General features: G+C 37.1%; 1 protein-coding gene and 1 long non-coding RNA gene across 4 annotated transcripts in view; one reads left to right on the forward strand and one right to left on the reverse strand.

Moving 5' to 3' along the window:
• LOC128314334 (uncharacterized) overlaps positions 1–13990 on the reverse strand; it is a 443125-nt gene that overhangs the window by 385169 nt on the left and 43966 nt on the right. The window lies entirely within an intron of this gene.
• On the forward strand, positions 428–12310 carry ZFP42 (ZFP42 zinc finger protein). 3 transcript variants are annotated; one of them, XM_027077201.2, is made up of 3 exons: positions 428–581; positions 2360–2435; positions 5078–12310. In XM_027077201.2, exon 3 carries the CDS (start codon positions 5175–5177, stop codon positions 6084–6086), a length of 912 nt encoding a protein of 303 aa, XP_026933002.1. In that variant the 5' UTR covers positions 428–581; positions 2360–2435; positions 5078–5174; the 3' UTR covers positions 6087–12310. The 3 variants fall into 3 exon arrangements, with proteins under 3 accessions (XP_026933002.1, XP_014936234.1, XP_053072305.1); XM_015080748.3 differs by having other exon boundaries at positions 5081–12310; XM_053216330.1 differs by lacking the exon at positions 2360–2435 and having other exon boundaries at positions 464–581; positions 5081–12310.

A 13990-nucleotide genomic window follows, 5' to 3' on the forward strand; every position in this document is an offset into this window, starting at 1 on the left:
GAGGCTGGAGATAGGTGGGGTGGGGAGTAGAGGCTGGGGGAGGGTAAGAGAGTGCAGAGCAAGGTGTGGTGTGCGTTTGGGTAAACTTTTTCTAGTAGGTAAAAACTGCTTCCACCACTGGATTTTCATTTCATTGAAAAATAACTGTATAAATATGATTATACCTAAGTTGATTTGTTCAAAAGACAATGAGTGCCTCTACTACAGGCTAAAACTAGGCGACTGGAATTCAAACAGGTTTGCCCACGTGGTGAGGGACCAGGCACTGAGGTGTCCCGGGGCGGGGGGCAGGTGTAGGCGGCCAACCCTGACCTGGGCGGAGCAAAGCCACACGATCTGCCACTCCACTGCTACCTGATGTCCTTACCGAAACAGGTTTGGTAGAGCCTTTTCTAGGAAACTCCCGCCTAAGCAATGCAGAGTTGAAATGTAGGTGTAGCCTAATTTGAATGTGTCCATCAAAAAGAGGGCGGGTACAGTAGGCGGAGCGTAAAGCAGGGAAGATTTCAGCTGCTGTTGGGGGGCGCCAGTAACAGTTTCTTCTTGGTCTTTCTTTTGGAAGGAAATATCAGAGTGCATGGGTAAGTCTTGTTTCGTGGATCTCTGCCTTTTTTTTTTCAGATATGGGGGAAGGTGTGTGGTATTGAGTTCACCACTTAGAATGTATTTTTAACGTGGGTCCTGTTTAAAAGGTTTTGAAAAACCATGGACAGGAAGGGTTTCATCATCCTAGAACCAGTGGGGACGGACCTTGGCTAGGAGACTTCTAGTGTTTAACTGCCTTGGGCCACCGGCCTCAAACTTCTAACACAGACAAAGGAGGGAAACAAATACACTTTCATGAAAATAGATGCCTGGTTGAAATTTCCTTGAAGTTGCATTTTTTAAATTTTGTTTGAAAAATTCATATATTTCACTGCAACAAATGGCTAGATCTATATTAAAATATTTATATTAAAACGTTCACATTATTAAATCAAGAGAGTATAGCTGTTTTCCATTTCTTCCCTCCTCTGATTATCTCTGAAAGTGACACTACCATCTACCAGTTACTCCAGCAAAAAACCGAACACCGCTTGGTCATTATTGTTTTCCCTGTTTGCCTTACTCCCTTTATCCAATCCTCAAGGAAGTTTAGAACGTTCTATCTCTGTTTTCCCTCTCCCGCCATTTCATCTTCACTACCAACACCAGCACTCTTTCTGGACTGCTAAATAGCCTAATGGATTTTTCTGCTTTCACCCCTGCCTCCCTAAGTCTACTCTCCACATACCTGTTTAACCTCAGCCAGAGCATGCTATTTCCTGGTTTGTAAGAAACCCTGTAATGGTTCCCATGGGTTTGTGAAAGAAATGTAAATGGCTCCCCTGGCTCACAAGATTCTGCAAGGTCCCCCACCTTATCTCAGACCACTCCGGTCTGTGCCAGCCATAGTCTGTAATAAACATGTCTTCCTTTGTCCTCCAGCATGCAAATCCCTTTGTACTCCCTGCTATAACCTGGAAAGAGCACTCTCCTCCCACCTCTTTCCACTGGCTGATACTTTTTTTTTCAGGTCTCAGCCTAAGCCTAATGCCCCACCCCCCACCTTGGATGCTGTTGCAGACATTCTTTCTTAAGATGGCCTCCCCCATTTCCTTTCCTTCTCATACTCTAATCGCTTATACTTCATAGCATTTTACTCAACCTGAAACCATTTTGTTTACTTACATTTTTATTTTACACAATAAAAGCTCCATGAAAACCAGGAACTTTGGATCTTTTTTTACTGTTCTAGGGTGAACACCTAGAACAATGTTTGGTACTAAATATTTGTCAAATGATTGAATAAGTAAATGATGCACTCTTGGAAGCACCTTTATGCCAGTTTGAGAAATATAAAATTATATTATTGTCATACCATTAAGTATTTAATATCCAGATTCTGTCTTAACACCATGTTTACCGAGTACATTTTCCAAGTAGTTATTTCCACCAACAGAGAATGTACTTGTTATATAAACTGGATTTCCCATAATAAATTAGTAAGTTAGTATTTCAGTTTTTACATCACTCACAAGCTTGAATTTTGTGTAAGAAATGGGAGGATCTGTCAAATAAAATCTAGCTTAGAAAAGTAAGGGCTACATTTGGCTTTGATAAGTTCATAAGAAAATACTTCTCTCTTTCAATCCCAATCTCCTAATTAGATGTCTTTTTCTAGGTAACATTTGGCATCATTGATAATCAACTTTTTGGAACCTCTAATTAAGTGTTTTGAAAGTCACAAATAATTTTTTAGTAAATTAATTTTATAGATTTGCTAAACCAGTATCACCAGTATGATTATTAATGCATATATATGAATTCATTTCATTAGACAAATGTTCTAAGCCCTGGGACATAGGAATAAAGCAGAAGAGGACCTTGCCCTCATAGACCTTACAGTCTAATAGGTAAGACAGATCTTAAAGTAATCGGTACCAGAGACTGATCAGTGTAAAAGAGGAAGTTTTGGGAACCTAAATGAGCCTAAGAATGAAGGGAAACTTGCTTGAGGAAGTGATGTTTAAGCAGAGGTCAGAAATATGGGTGAGAAATGAGCTTGTGTGAGTGTGTGTGCACACTAATAAGGGAAGGAGGAGTGAGGGTGGGCAGGATTAAGAAGGAACAGCATACTGCTTTATTGGAGGGAGAGTTTATTATGGCTGAAAATAAAATAGGGGAGCTGAAATTAGCAAGACATAAACTGGGAGAGAAAAGCTGGAATCAAATCAAATTGCACGTATTTTAAATGGCCTCAATGGGGGAGGGGAGTTTTGTATTATCCTACTCAAACTTTAGACTGATTGCTAGTGATTTTGTCCAAAGAGGTTATATTCATTAATACAAAAAATAAAAAATCAAGAATAATTTTTAGCTAAAAGAACAAGATTTTGTTAGGCAAATTTTCCTGAATACAGTCTCCTGGTTTATTTCACCTTTTTAAAAGAAGCAATAAATAATAATACTTGTACCATTTAACATTTTATATATCTATCTATCTATATATATACATATGTATATATATAGATAGATAGATATACACACATATATATATAGCTTGAAAATATTTTTAAATACCTGTGCTTTTCAATTGCTAAGGAAATAATGTTTTAAGTTTCTTAAACATTTGTATATATATATTACATAGAAATATATATACAAATGTTTAAGAAGAAATTCAAATCTCTTCCCTTAGCAATTTATATATATAAAACATTTACGTATTGTACATAAATAATTTATTTATAATTTATATTTAATTTTTTTAATGTTTATTTATTTTGAGAGAGGGGAGAAAGATGGAATCCAAAGCAGGCTCCAGGCTCTGAGCTGCCAGCACAGGGCCCAATACGGGGCTCGAACTCACTAGCCCTGAGATCATGACCTAAGCTGAAGTAGAATGCTTTACCTACTGAGCCACCCAGTGACCCTATAATTTATATTTTAAGTCTGTAATTTACATAAAACATTATGCACTGTATATTTATATATATAAATGTTCAAGGAGGCATTTCAAAAATCTTCCCATAGCAATTGAAAAACATGTTTTGTTTTGATGCTGTGTATTTGACAAAAGTAAATAGCATGATTCTTTTGAGGTGGTATTTTTAAATGTAGCTATTTAAAAATATTTTCAAGCTGTTAGTTTTCTGTCCATTACCTTCACATTTATTCCTTTATAAAAAGCATTTTAATTTTTGTCCTACAGCAGGACATCAGGACAATAAAATTAAGAGATCTTCTATAAGGCACACAATTGTAACATTAAGTAAAAGGCTCTTAGAATATATCATATTCATGCTCTAACTTTTATAATATTGCTTTTAGATTTTTGAATTTTTTTTAATTCATTTATTTTGAGAGAGACAGAGAGAGTGAGAAGGGTGGGGAGGGGCAGAGAGAGACAGAATCCCAAGCAGGCTGTCAGCATGGAGCCCATGTGGGCCCCGAACTCATGAACCATGAGATCATGACCTGAGCCAAAATCAAGAGATTCTTCTGAACTGATTGAGCCACCCAGGCACCCCACTTTTAGATTTTTAAGAAAAAGACAGAAAACTATTCAAGGCTAAACTCCGCTTGCCTTTATTTTGGCTTATACTTGTAAAAGATGGCAACGCATGGATTTCATGTGTCTTCTTTCTGAATCTCCATCTTGTGAAGAAGAAACAGAAACTACACATGGGCCAAATCCAGCCTCTGCTTGTTTTGTTGGAATGCATGCTCGTCCTTTATGTATCATACATGGCTGCTTCCGTATGACAAAATGCAGAGTTGAACAGTTATGACATAGACCATAGGGCCCACGGCGCTTAAATCTAGCTCTTTATTAAATTAAAAAAAAAAAAAAAATGCCACCCTTGGTCTAGAATAGTATTTGGAACATCACAGGATCCACCATATATTTAATGAATACAAAGGTAAATAACACTAGCTCACATAAACATTCAGCATTTGCTCTGTGCCATGATCTGTGCTAAGCACTTTATATGCATTATTTATTTTGAATTTCCCAACAGTGTTATATAAGAAAATAGGCACATCTTACTCCCTCAGTTGCTTCAAGTTTTTAGTCAACTGCTTCTACCTCAGGCAAGCCTGCCTGAGCTCCCTATTTAAAACTGAGAACTCCTACTTTTTACTAGCTCCCTTGCTTATTCTGTAGCACTTTACCTTTTAATGTGTGACATATAATACTTATTTTGTATATTCACGAGACGGTATACTCGTGAGGCACAGATTTTTTGTATGTCTACTTACCAATAGATCTCAACCTATGAGCAGCCTAGAGTAGGGCTAGCACATACTGAGTACCCAGTAAACATTAGGTGGTCAGTTGGAGAGGGCAGATAATTTGTGGGGACCCCCACATAAGATCTAGTTATAACCCACATCCTGTGTCACAGCTCATTCTCTTACTTTCTTGGGTTTGTCAGAGAAGAAGCAAATGCAGCCATTTCGCTATTAAAAAGTGAGTTTGAGGCCATTTTTTAAGCTCTGACAGTGGTTCTAAAGTTGGAATATAGTTTATCTAAAGGTTACTATCTCAAAGCAGGTGTTTGCTGAAGGCAGTTTACTCAGATCACTATCACCTGGAAGTGGTTGATATATCCTGGTACAAACCTTCAAGGAAGAAGCAACACGACAATATGGACCAGCAACTGAAAAAAAAGGTAAAGACTTGTGGCTGGAAAGGCTTGGGTAGAAGAGCCTTCAGTGGGGATAAACCGAAGCCATCCAAGCCACGGCCAGCCCAACAAGAACCTTTTGACATGCCATGGGCCTTAGAAGATGAAGGTGTATTCTTTGAAAGTAGCCACCTAGTTGTTGGAGAAGATTCCTTCTCTGATTGTTACATAGAATGCATAATAAGAGGTGAGTTTTCTGAACCCATCCTGGAAGAAGACTCACTGAAGTCCCTTAACTACCAGGAAGAAGAATCAGAACAAGAGCTTTCTCAACAGGTTCTTACTGCAAGCTCGCTTCTGGGGAAATCCTTGAAATGTGTGCAAAAAGGGGCAAAACAAGAACTTTCTCAGCAGACTGGAGAGAATTCACAGCTTGAGTATTCAGAGTATGAGACAGGCAAGAAGCTTTCTCCTGGAGGAATACCCAGCACTGATGTATCAGATCCTAAACAGTTTGCAGAATTTGCTAGAAAGAAGCCCACAAAAAATAAGGAATATGATGCTCCAGAAAGAATTGTTTGTCCTCACAGTGGATGCACAAAAAAGTTAAAGAATAGAGCTTCCCTGAGAAGGCATCTCCTCGTTCATGCTCCCCGAGATCATGTATGTGCAGAATGTGGGAAAGCATTCAATGAGCGTGCAAAACTAAAAAGACATTTTCTGGTTCATACTGGAGAGAGGCCATTTCGGTGTACTTTTGAAGGGTGCGGAAAACGTTTTTCCCTGGACTATAATTTGCGTACCCACGTACGTATCCATACTGGGGAGAAACGTTTTGTGTGTCCCTTTGAAAGCTGTCATAAGAGGTTTGTCCAGTCAAATAACCTGAAAGTTCATATGTTAATTCATGCAAAGACCAACAAAAATCCGTGAAAGAGAAGATAGAAAATAATCCTTAAACAAGATGAGCATATTAACAAAATAGTGATTTGGGGGCATATGTACCTTATTACTATCTCCCAAAAAGAACTTTTTCAAGCAATTACAACCCTACATGGTATATATTTTTTTAATGTTACTACAATGCTCCTAAAACTTATGGTATCATTTTAGAACACTTTTAGAACATTTTAGAGCATTTGCTAAATGCTCAATTTCCAACAGTGTATTTCTAATGGGAAGACCAGTAATTAATTTACTTCAAAAGCATAATCCTTAATACATTATGAATTGGATTGCTAGATTTTCACAGGCTATAAGTACGAAATTAACTTTTTAAAGTGTGTAGTTGCGAATTGTTTAGCTTTTGCCTTTTAGGAATAAACTTCATGCTACGTGTGATAATCATAGAGAATGAAAATTTTGCTGTAGATTGTCAATAAGTAAATGAGTAGTTAAACATTTTTAAAAGATACACATTTTTAAATCCTTTTTTATCATTGTATGAAACTATACTGAAATCACGTAGTTAGATTTGAATAGTTATTTGGTAGTATCAATTCATTTGAGTCCATTTTAGGTATTTTAAAAGGAAATAAAACTCCAGAGATGCTAAATCTGGATTAAAAAAAAAAAATCAGAGAAGTGTGCCTTGAAAAGAGATACCAGGGGCACCTGAGTGGCTCAGCTGGTTAAGCGTTTGACTTCGGCTCAGGTTACAATCTCAGGGCTCCTGAGTTTGAGCCCCATGTCAGGCTCTGTGCTGACAGCTCAGAGCCTGGAGCCCGCTTGAGATTCTATGTCTCTCTCCTTTTCTGCCCCTCCCCTGCTCATGCTCTGTCTCTGTCTCAAAAATAAATAAACATCAAAAAATTAAAAAAAAGAAAAGCAATACCATTTATTTGTCTTAGAAATTAACTAAACATTGCAAAGGTTAATATTTAAGTATTGGTGAGGGGTGAGGAGAAAGCTACCCTTCTACATGGTTGGTTAAGATATAAATTGTCACAGCTATTTTGGAGGGTTTTTTTGCAAGTGTGCTTTATAAGTTTTCTAGGGCTGCTATAACAGTACTACCAAATGAGTGACTTAAATAGCAGAAATCACAGTTCTGGAGGCTAGAAATCCAAAATCAAGGTGTTGAAAGGATTAGTTCCTTCTCAGTATATGAAGGAAGGATCTGTACCTGGCTTCGCTTCTTGGCTTATAGATGGCTGTCTTCACGTTTATGTGGTTGTTTTCCTTTACATCCGTATCTCTTCCCTCTCCATGTCCATGTCCAGATTTCCTCTTACAAAGATACCACTCATTGGACTAGAACCCATCCTAATATGCTCATTTTAACTTGACTACCTCCATGAGGACCCCATCTCTAAAAAAGGCCATATTCTGGGACACTGGGGTTAGGATTTTGAACAAATTTTTGGCAGCACGCAGTGTAAACCGTAATGTGCATTCCCTCAGATTCTGGAATTGTATTCTACAGAAATATCTGCACTAATGTGCAAAGATATTTGTTCAAGGATGTTGAGCAAAGTATATTGATTATAATTTCTATCTTAGATGTCCATTAAAAGGGAACAGGTTGCAATCATGATACCTCTATTCAGCAGAACGTGTGCAGATATCCTTAAAGGAATTCTGACTGTAAAAGAAAGGAAATAGGGCCACAGCCAGAGGAAAGCCACAGAGTAGGAGGAGGTTTGTTGTTTTTAATAGATGGGACAGAATCTGGGGTAATTCATATGCTATGGAAGAAAATTCAGAGAAACTGGTTAAATATTCTGGATAAAGGGAGACATTGTGTTGTCCAGAGGCAGCTGGTGAAAATAAAACTATAGTTTCAACATAAGGATTAACTGAATCCCTAATGGGAATAATTTGATGGGCAGAACAAAATGCAGGTATCAAACTTGGAATGTATCTCCCTTCCCTACATTAATAATTATAAGTACTCAGATATAGTTAGGATACTACATTTGAGGTTAAGATTTAAGATCCCATTGTTGGTAATGGTAGGTAATATGTACCATAAATTTAACAGCTTTTCAGGGGAAAAAAAGAAAAGGAAAGTAGACCAACTTTAAGATTAATTTTGATTTGAAAAATGCCAGAATGTAAAATCACATGATACCAAAACAATTAAAGAAAAAATGAAGGACTTATATTTTGGCCTCAGAAGGAGCAAATAGTTACTACGTAATATTGTGGAAACTTTAACTTTTTACTTATAATGTATCTGGTATGGCATTTATACCATCATTTCTATAGGAATGTGGGTCCTGAGTTTCTAAGTCAAAAGGAACACTGGATACATAATCCATTTATAAATTTGGAATTTCCTCTAAATCAAACACCTGAGTATAGAATTTAGGATGGGAATTTAGTACTTGATTTGACGAAGATGATGGAGTATTTTGTCTTGTTTTTGCTTTAACATTAATGTGTTTGATTTGTTCCTCTATGGATTTCTACCTCAGAGTTGAATTAGGATGTAGTATCTCCAAAGGGTAAGTAAAAGGCAGGATTAAATAGAGAGCAGTCAAGACTAGATAAAAAAAAAAAAAAAAAAAAGTCAATGGCAGGGTTTAGGGAGCAAGCTCTTAAGACCTGGGACTCAAAGCATCAAGAGGGATCAAGATTGACTTTCCCTTTGTAGAGGCTGGTCTCCTTCTGTAGATTATTCTTTCTGGAGGTAAAGCATCCAAAGCTCAGTATTTACAACATAAAGCTTAAATGTACAAGAAATACCAATTTGAGAATGGGTTTATGTATCTGGATTTCAAGGCTTAACTTCTGACTTGGGAATAGGATGCTCCTTGACTAGCCTCCTAGCTGTTCATTGTGTTTTCCAAAGAAGATCCCTAAAACTGCTAAGAATGTAAGAGGAAGAAGGCAAGTGGATGAAAAAGGAACAGAAAAGGAAATTAGCTAATGAGGATATGTTATCTAAAATCTTAATAATGTTGTTTTGGAAAAGTTATGTACAGATACTTTTCTATATTAGTATTCTAAGAAGAATGAACATAAGATGTGTGAACACATATCCAGAGAAAACTGAAAAAGGAAATCAATCCATCTAGATTTTCAGATGTCTCCAGGCACTAACATGGTATTTGGATTCATGGCTCATATCCTTTGTGTGTGTGTGTGTGTGTGTGTGTGTATGTGTGTGTGTGTGTGTGTGCACGCACATGTATATGTGGCCAAACATTAATAGTCAGAAGGTAACACCAGAGAAATGGCTTTCCACAAAAAAATCAAAATCCTAAGGCACTTTTCTTGGTATCTCTAACACATAGGTCATAGTTGGCACTTAATAAATTATGGAATGAGTAAATGTGTAAAAATACAGCTTGATATGCTTTTTTAAAAAGTTATTATACAGTTCTCAAAATCATACATAATTCAAAAACAGGTAATCACTTGTTTTTACATAAAAACTCCTGGTTACTATGAAATAAAGGTGAACAACTTCACTAGATTAGTATTTGCTCATTGAAAGAAACATAATATTTATTAGCCATGCATATATCAACTCTTACTCCCAAAAGGTAATCACCACTGTTAAAAAAGAGCTTTAAAAATGGCTATATTTCATCATTTTTAGTAATAGTGATAATTATCTTAAATCTCATCTTATTTTCCTGTCTTTGTCTAAAAGAGTCAGGAGACGAGGGTCTGTTCATCTCCTAACATCTTAGATAATGAAGCACTAACCTACATTGAGAATTCTATCTACCAATACTATGATTAATTAAAAATGTGTTAAGACACTTACATTCCTACTTTAGTTTCTTTTATTCCTGGTAGGTACACAGATCTCTCAAACAGTCATATTTGATTTATTTCATCATCGCTACAGCATATATTGGACACAATTTCTATTCTATCTAAAAAATTTTATACAAAAGCAGATTTGTCAGATTCTTTTCTGTGGAATATGCATGTGCAGAAATCCACGTGTGCTTATGTTTTAATTACCTAATGCACTAGCTATGAATAAATTGCATGATTACATCCTACACTGGACACAGAACAGTGCAAGATATATTAAAAAGCCATTATATTTGCAACTCTGAGCAAGAGACTATAATTAAAAGGCAATTGGATGAAATTAGCTTAGAGAGTACAAGAGTTTAAGTAGGATTTGGTAAATGAACATTAATGGTTAACATGTGGTTTTTATTGTCTTTCGCTTCTTCTCTCTGTGACCCCAGGGTTGAATTTCTTAGATGTCAGTGGACCAAACATCTGAAAACACCTGTACAAAGCTATGCTTTACCATGTGGCTAAAGTTATATCCATAAAAGAAGCCAACATAACTTTTGTGACTTTAGTAAATCAAAGGTATTAGGTAAGCTAGAATGATACCCTGGGTATTAATAAACTATTTTTAATGCTCCTAAGATCTCGGGTATGTGTCATAAAAGCGTAGTTCACACTTCCTGCAACTCAAAATGTGGTCATAAAATACACATGTACAAGTCAAAGAAGGAATAAAACTTTAAAGAATTTTGATTATCGTGACATTAAATATAAAAAAGTTGTTAAAAGTTATACACAGTATGTGTAATGCCACTTCACCTTTATCTGAGACTACCAATACATCTGCAAACTACGGAAGACTCAGAATGGTACTGATATTTTCATGTGTGGGAGAAGAGGTGGAATCTTTGTGTTTACTTTTCTCTTCCTCCCATGGAAAGTTGGGGAGTCTATTTCCCTTCCCTTTGTGTTTCCGCTGGTCAGTGAATGCACAGTAAGGTATAAATGATGCTGTAACAGCTATGCCAGTTCCAGGGCTAGGTTTTAAAAGGCCTGGTAGCTATGGCCCTGCTCTCTTATAAACTAACTGCCATTTAAGAGGTATAGCTACCTTAAGACCACCATCCTGGGCAAAATCCAAGCCACATGCACAGGCCTATAGGATAAAAAATGGAGAGAAAAAGGCCAAGGAGGAGTGAGGTGCCAGACATATCAGGGAAGAAGCCATCTTGCAAGGTCAGCCAGCCCGTCCCCCCAAGTGATGCCAAATGAACTGCAGGCACACTGTGTGGGTGGTCCCTTCCCAACTTCCCGACCTACAAGATGATGAACTAAATAAGATCGTTATTTACATGGTGACTATAGCTGATGACACTACTATATAATTGAAATTTGTTAAGAGAGTAGAACTTAAGAGTTATCACTATATATATGTATATATATGAAAATAACATTATATGTGAAGTGATGGCTATATTAACTAATGATGGGAGGATTCCTTTAACAACCTATATGTATATAAAATCACAATGCACACTTTAAATATCTTAAGTTTTATTTGTCAATTATATGTCAATTAAGCTGGAAAAATGATTGTTTTAAGTCACTTGAATTTTGTTTTTGTTCATTATGGTGCAACATATCTAAACACCTCTGATTTGTTATTTGAATTTTATAGTCTCTACTTTCCATCTGTGCAGGAGTGTTGTGTGTGTACATGTGTTTATATATACATACACATATATACATGGATTTTTACCATATAATTAGTTTATGCCTAAGTTCAAAAGGAATTATTTAATATACTTTCAAATGTATATACTAGATCTATTTTATATACTATTTTATATACTAGATCAAATTTTATACTAGATTTATATACTAGAAAAAAGTCATAACAGGGAGGTAGATAGTGAGTTCCTTGCTCCTATTTGGTAGGAGATCTAAGGAAACCAAAGCTGCCTTTATTAAAACTAAAACCCAGTTTCTCTAACGGTTGATGGAGGTAGAGTCTCCCCATGAGAGAACGTTTCTCTTGACCAATGGTTTGTGTCTTTCTGGACCGGTCACCTCTCTCAGAGGAACCCCATTAATTACTGCAACTACCACCACTGTCCTTAAAGGGCCATGGTCCGCTTTAACAGTGACCCAAGCATGAGCACATAGCTCTTTCTTTTATTACTCAGTAGTGAAAATGAAATGAGGCTGGACATTTAAAAATTTCATTAGAGAAAAGAATAGAGGGGTGCCTGGGTGGCTCAGTTGGTTAAGCATCTGACTTCGGCTCAGGTCATGATCTCGCGGTCCGTGAGTTGGAGCCCCGCGTTGGGCTCTGTGCTGACCACTGACAGCCTGGAGCCTGTTTCGGATTCTGTGTCTCCCTCTCTCTCTGACCCTCCCCCATTCATGCTCTGTCTCTCTGTCTCAAAAACAAATAAAACGTTAAAAAAAAAAAAAAGAATAGAGGGGCGCCTGGGTGGCGCAGTCGGTTAAGCGTCCGACTTCAGCCAGGTCACGATCTCGTGGTCCGTGAGTTCGAGCCCCGCGTCGGGCTCTGGGCTGATGGCTCAGAGCCTGGAGCCTGTTTCCGATTCTGTGTCTCCCTCTCTCTCTGCCCCTCCCCCGTTCATGCTCTGTCTCTCTCTGTCCCAAAAATAAATAAACGTTGAAAAAAAAATTAAAAAAAAAAAAAAAAGAATAGAACACAATACAGCTTGCTTTAACTTTCTCAGGTCACAGGCTTAAGAGAAATCCACCTGTTTGGTTGGGATCCAGAGTTAAGAGAAAAGCTCCAGTGATTCTCTTTCTCCTGAGACCTGGTTTCGGTTTCTGACTGAGGACCCACTTACTCTCCTTGCTTACAAAACTCAGTGTGTCTAGATGGAGTATTTAAATAGGAGACCCTTAAAGTTATCCTATTTGGGGGTATAGGATGCACACAAGAAAGATAATCTTGTAGAAACTGGTGAAGAACAAATTTTGAATCCTTTATAAAACCATCCTTAAAAGTTAGAATTTTGTCTTATGGTCAATAAAGAAAGCATTGAAGGAAATGAGCAAGTAAGTGACATGATCAAATTTACTTTTTAGAAAAACCATTTGGGATGCAGGGTAAAAGATTGATTGGGGAGTAGGAAAACAGGCAGCTGTTGCAATAATCCACAGGAGATATGACATGTCTTATTGGACTTTATATTTCCAATACAGGCATAGAACACAATGATTAATAGATGTTTGAATAAATGCTTGACTTGACATAACCAAAAGGATTTCCAAGCAGTAGTAAAAATGGAAAAGTGAAAGACGCACTAAGCTTAACATCACTGACACACAACAATCAAGACAAATAATCTAATTAAAAAATGAGCATAGGGATTGAATAGACATTTCTTCAAAGAAGTTGTATAAATGGCCAATAAGGACACATAAAGATACTTAACCTCAGTCGCTAGGAAAATGCAAATCAAAACCACCATCGTACCACTTCACACTCACTAGAATGGCTATAAAGAACAAACAAGTATTGTTTGCGGAGAAATCTAAATCTTCATTCACTGTTGGGTGGAAATGTAAAATGGTGCAGACTCTTTGGAAAACACTTTAGCAATTCCTCAAATGTCAAGCATGGGGGCATCTGGGTGGCTCTGTGGGTTGAGCATCCCACTGGCTCAGGTCACGATCTCATGGTTCATGAGGCTGAGCCCCATTGTTGGGCTTTCTGCTGACAGCTCAGAGCCTGGAGCCTGCTTCGGATTCTATGTATGTCTCCCTCTCTCTCTGCCCCTCCCTCGCTCACATTCTCTCTCTCTCTCTCTCTCTCTCTCTCTCTCAAAAAATAAGTAAACTTTAAAAAAACAAAAGTTAAGTATGATTATTATATGACCCAACAATTTCACTCCTAGAGAGGTGTAAAAATCTGTTCACACAAAAATTTGTATACTAATGCTCATAACAGCATGATTCACAATAGCAAAAATAAAAAATAAAAAAATTTTTAAAAAAATGGAAAAAGCCAAATGCCCTCCAACTGATAAATGGATAAACAAAATTTGGTGTATCCATACAATGGAATGTTATGTCATCCACAAAAAGGAACAAAGTACTAATATATGTTACAACATGGATAAGCC

This window comes from Acinonyx jubatus, chromosome B1, assembly GCF_027475565.1.
Source record: "Acinonyx jubatus isolate Ajub_Pintada_27869175 chromosome B1, VMU_Ajub_asm_v1.0, whole genome shotgun sequence".
NCBI classification, from domain to species: Eukaryota; Metazoa; Chordata; class Mammalia; order Carnivora; family Felidae; genus Acinonyx; species Acinonyx jubatus.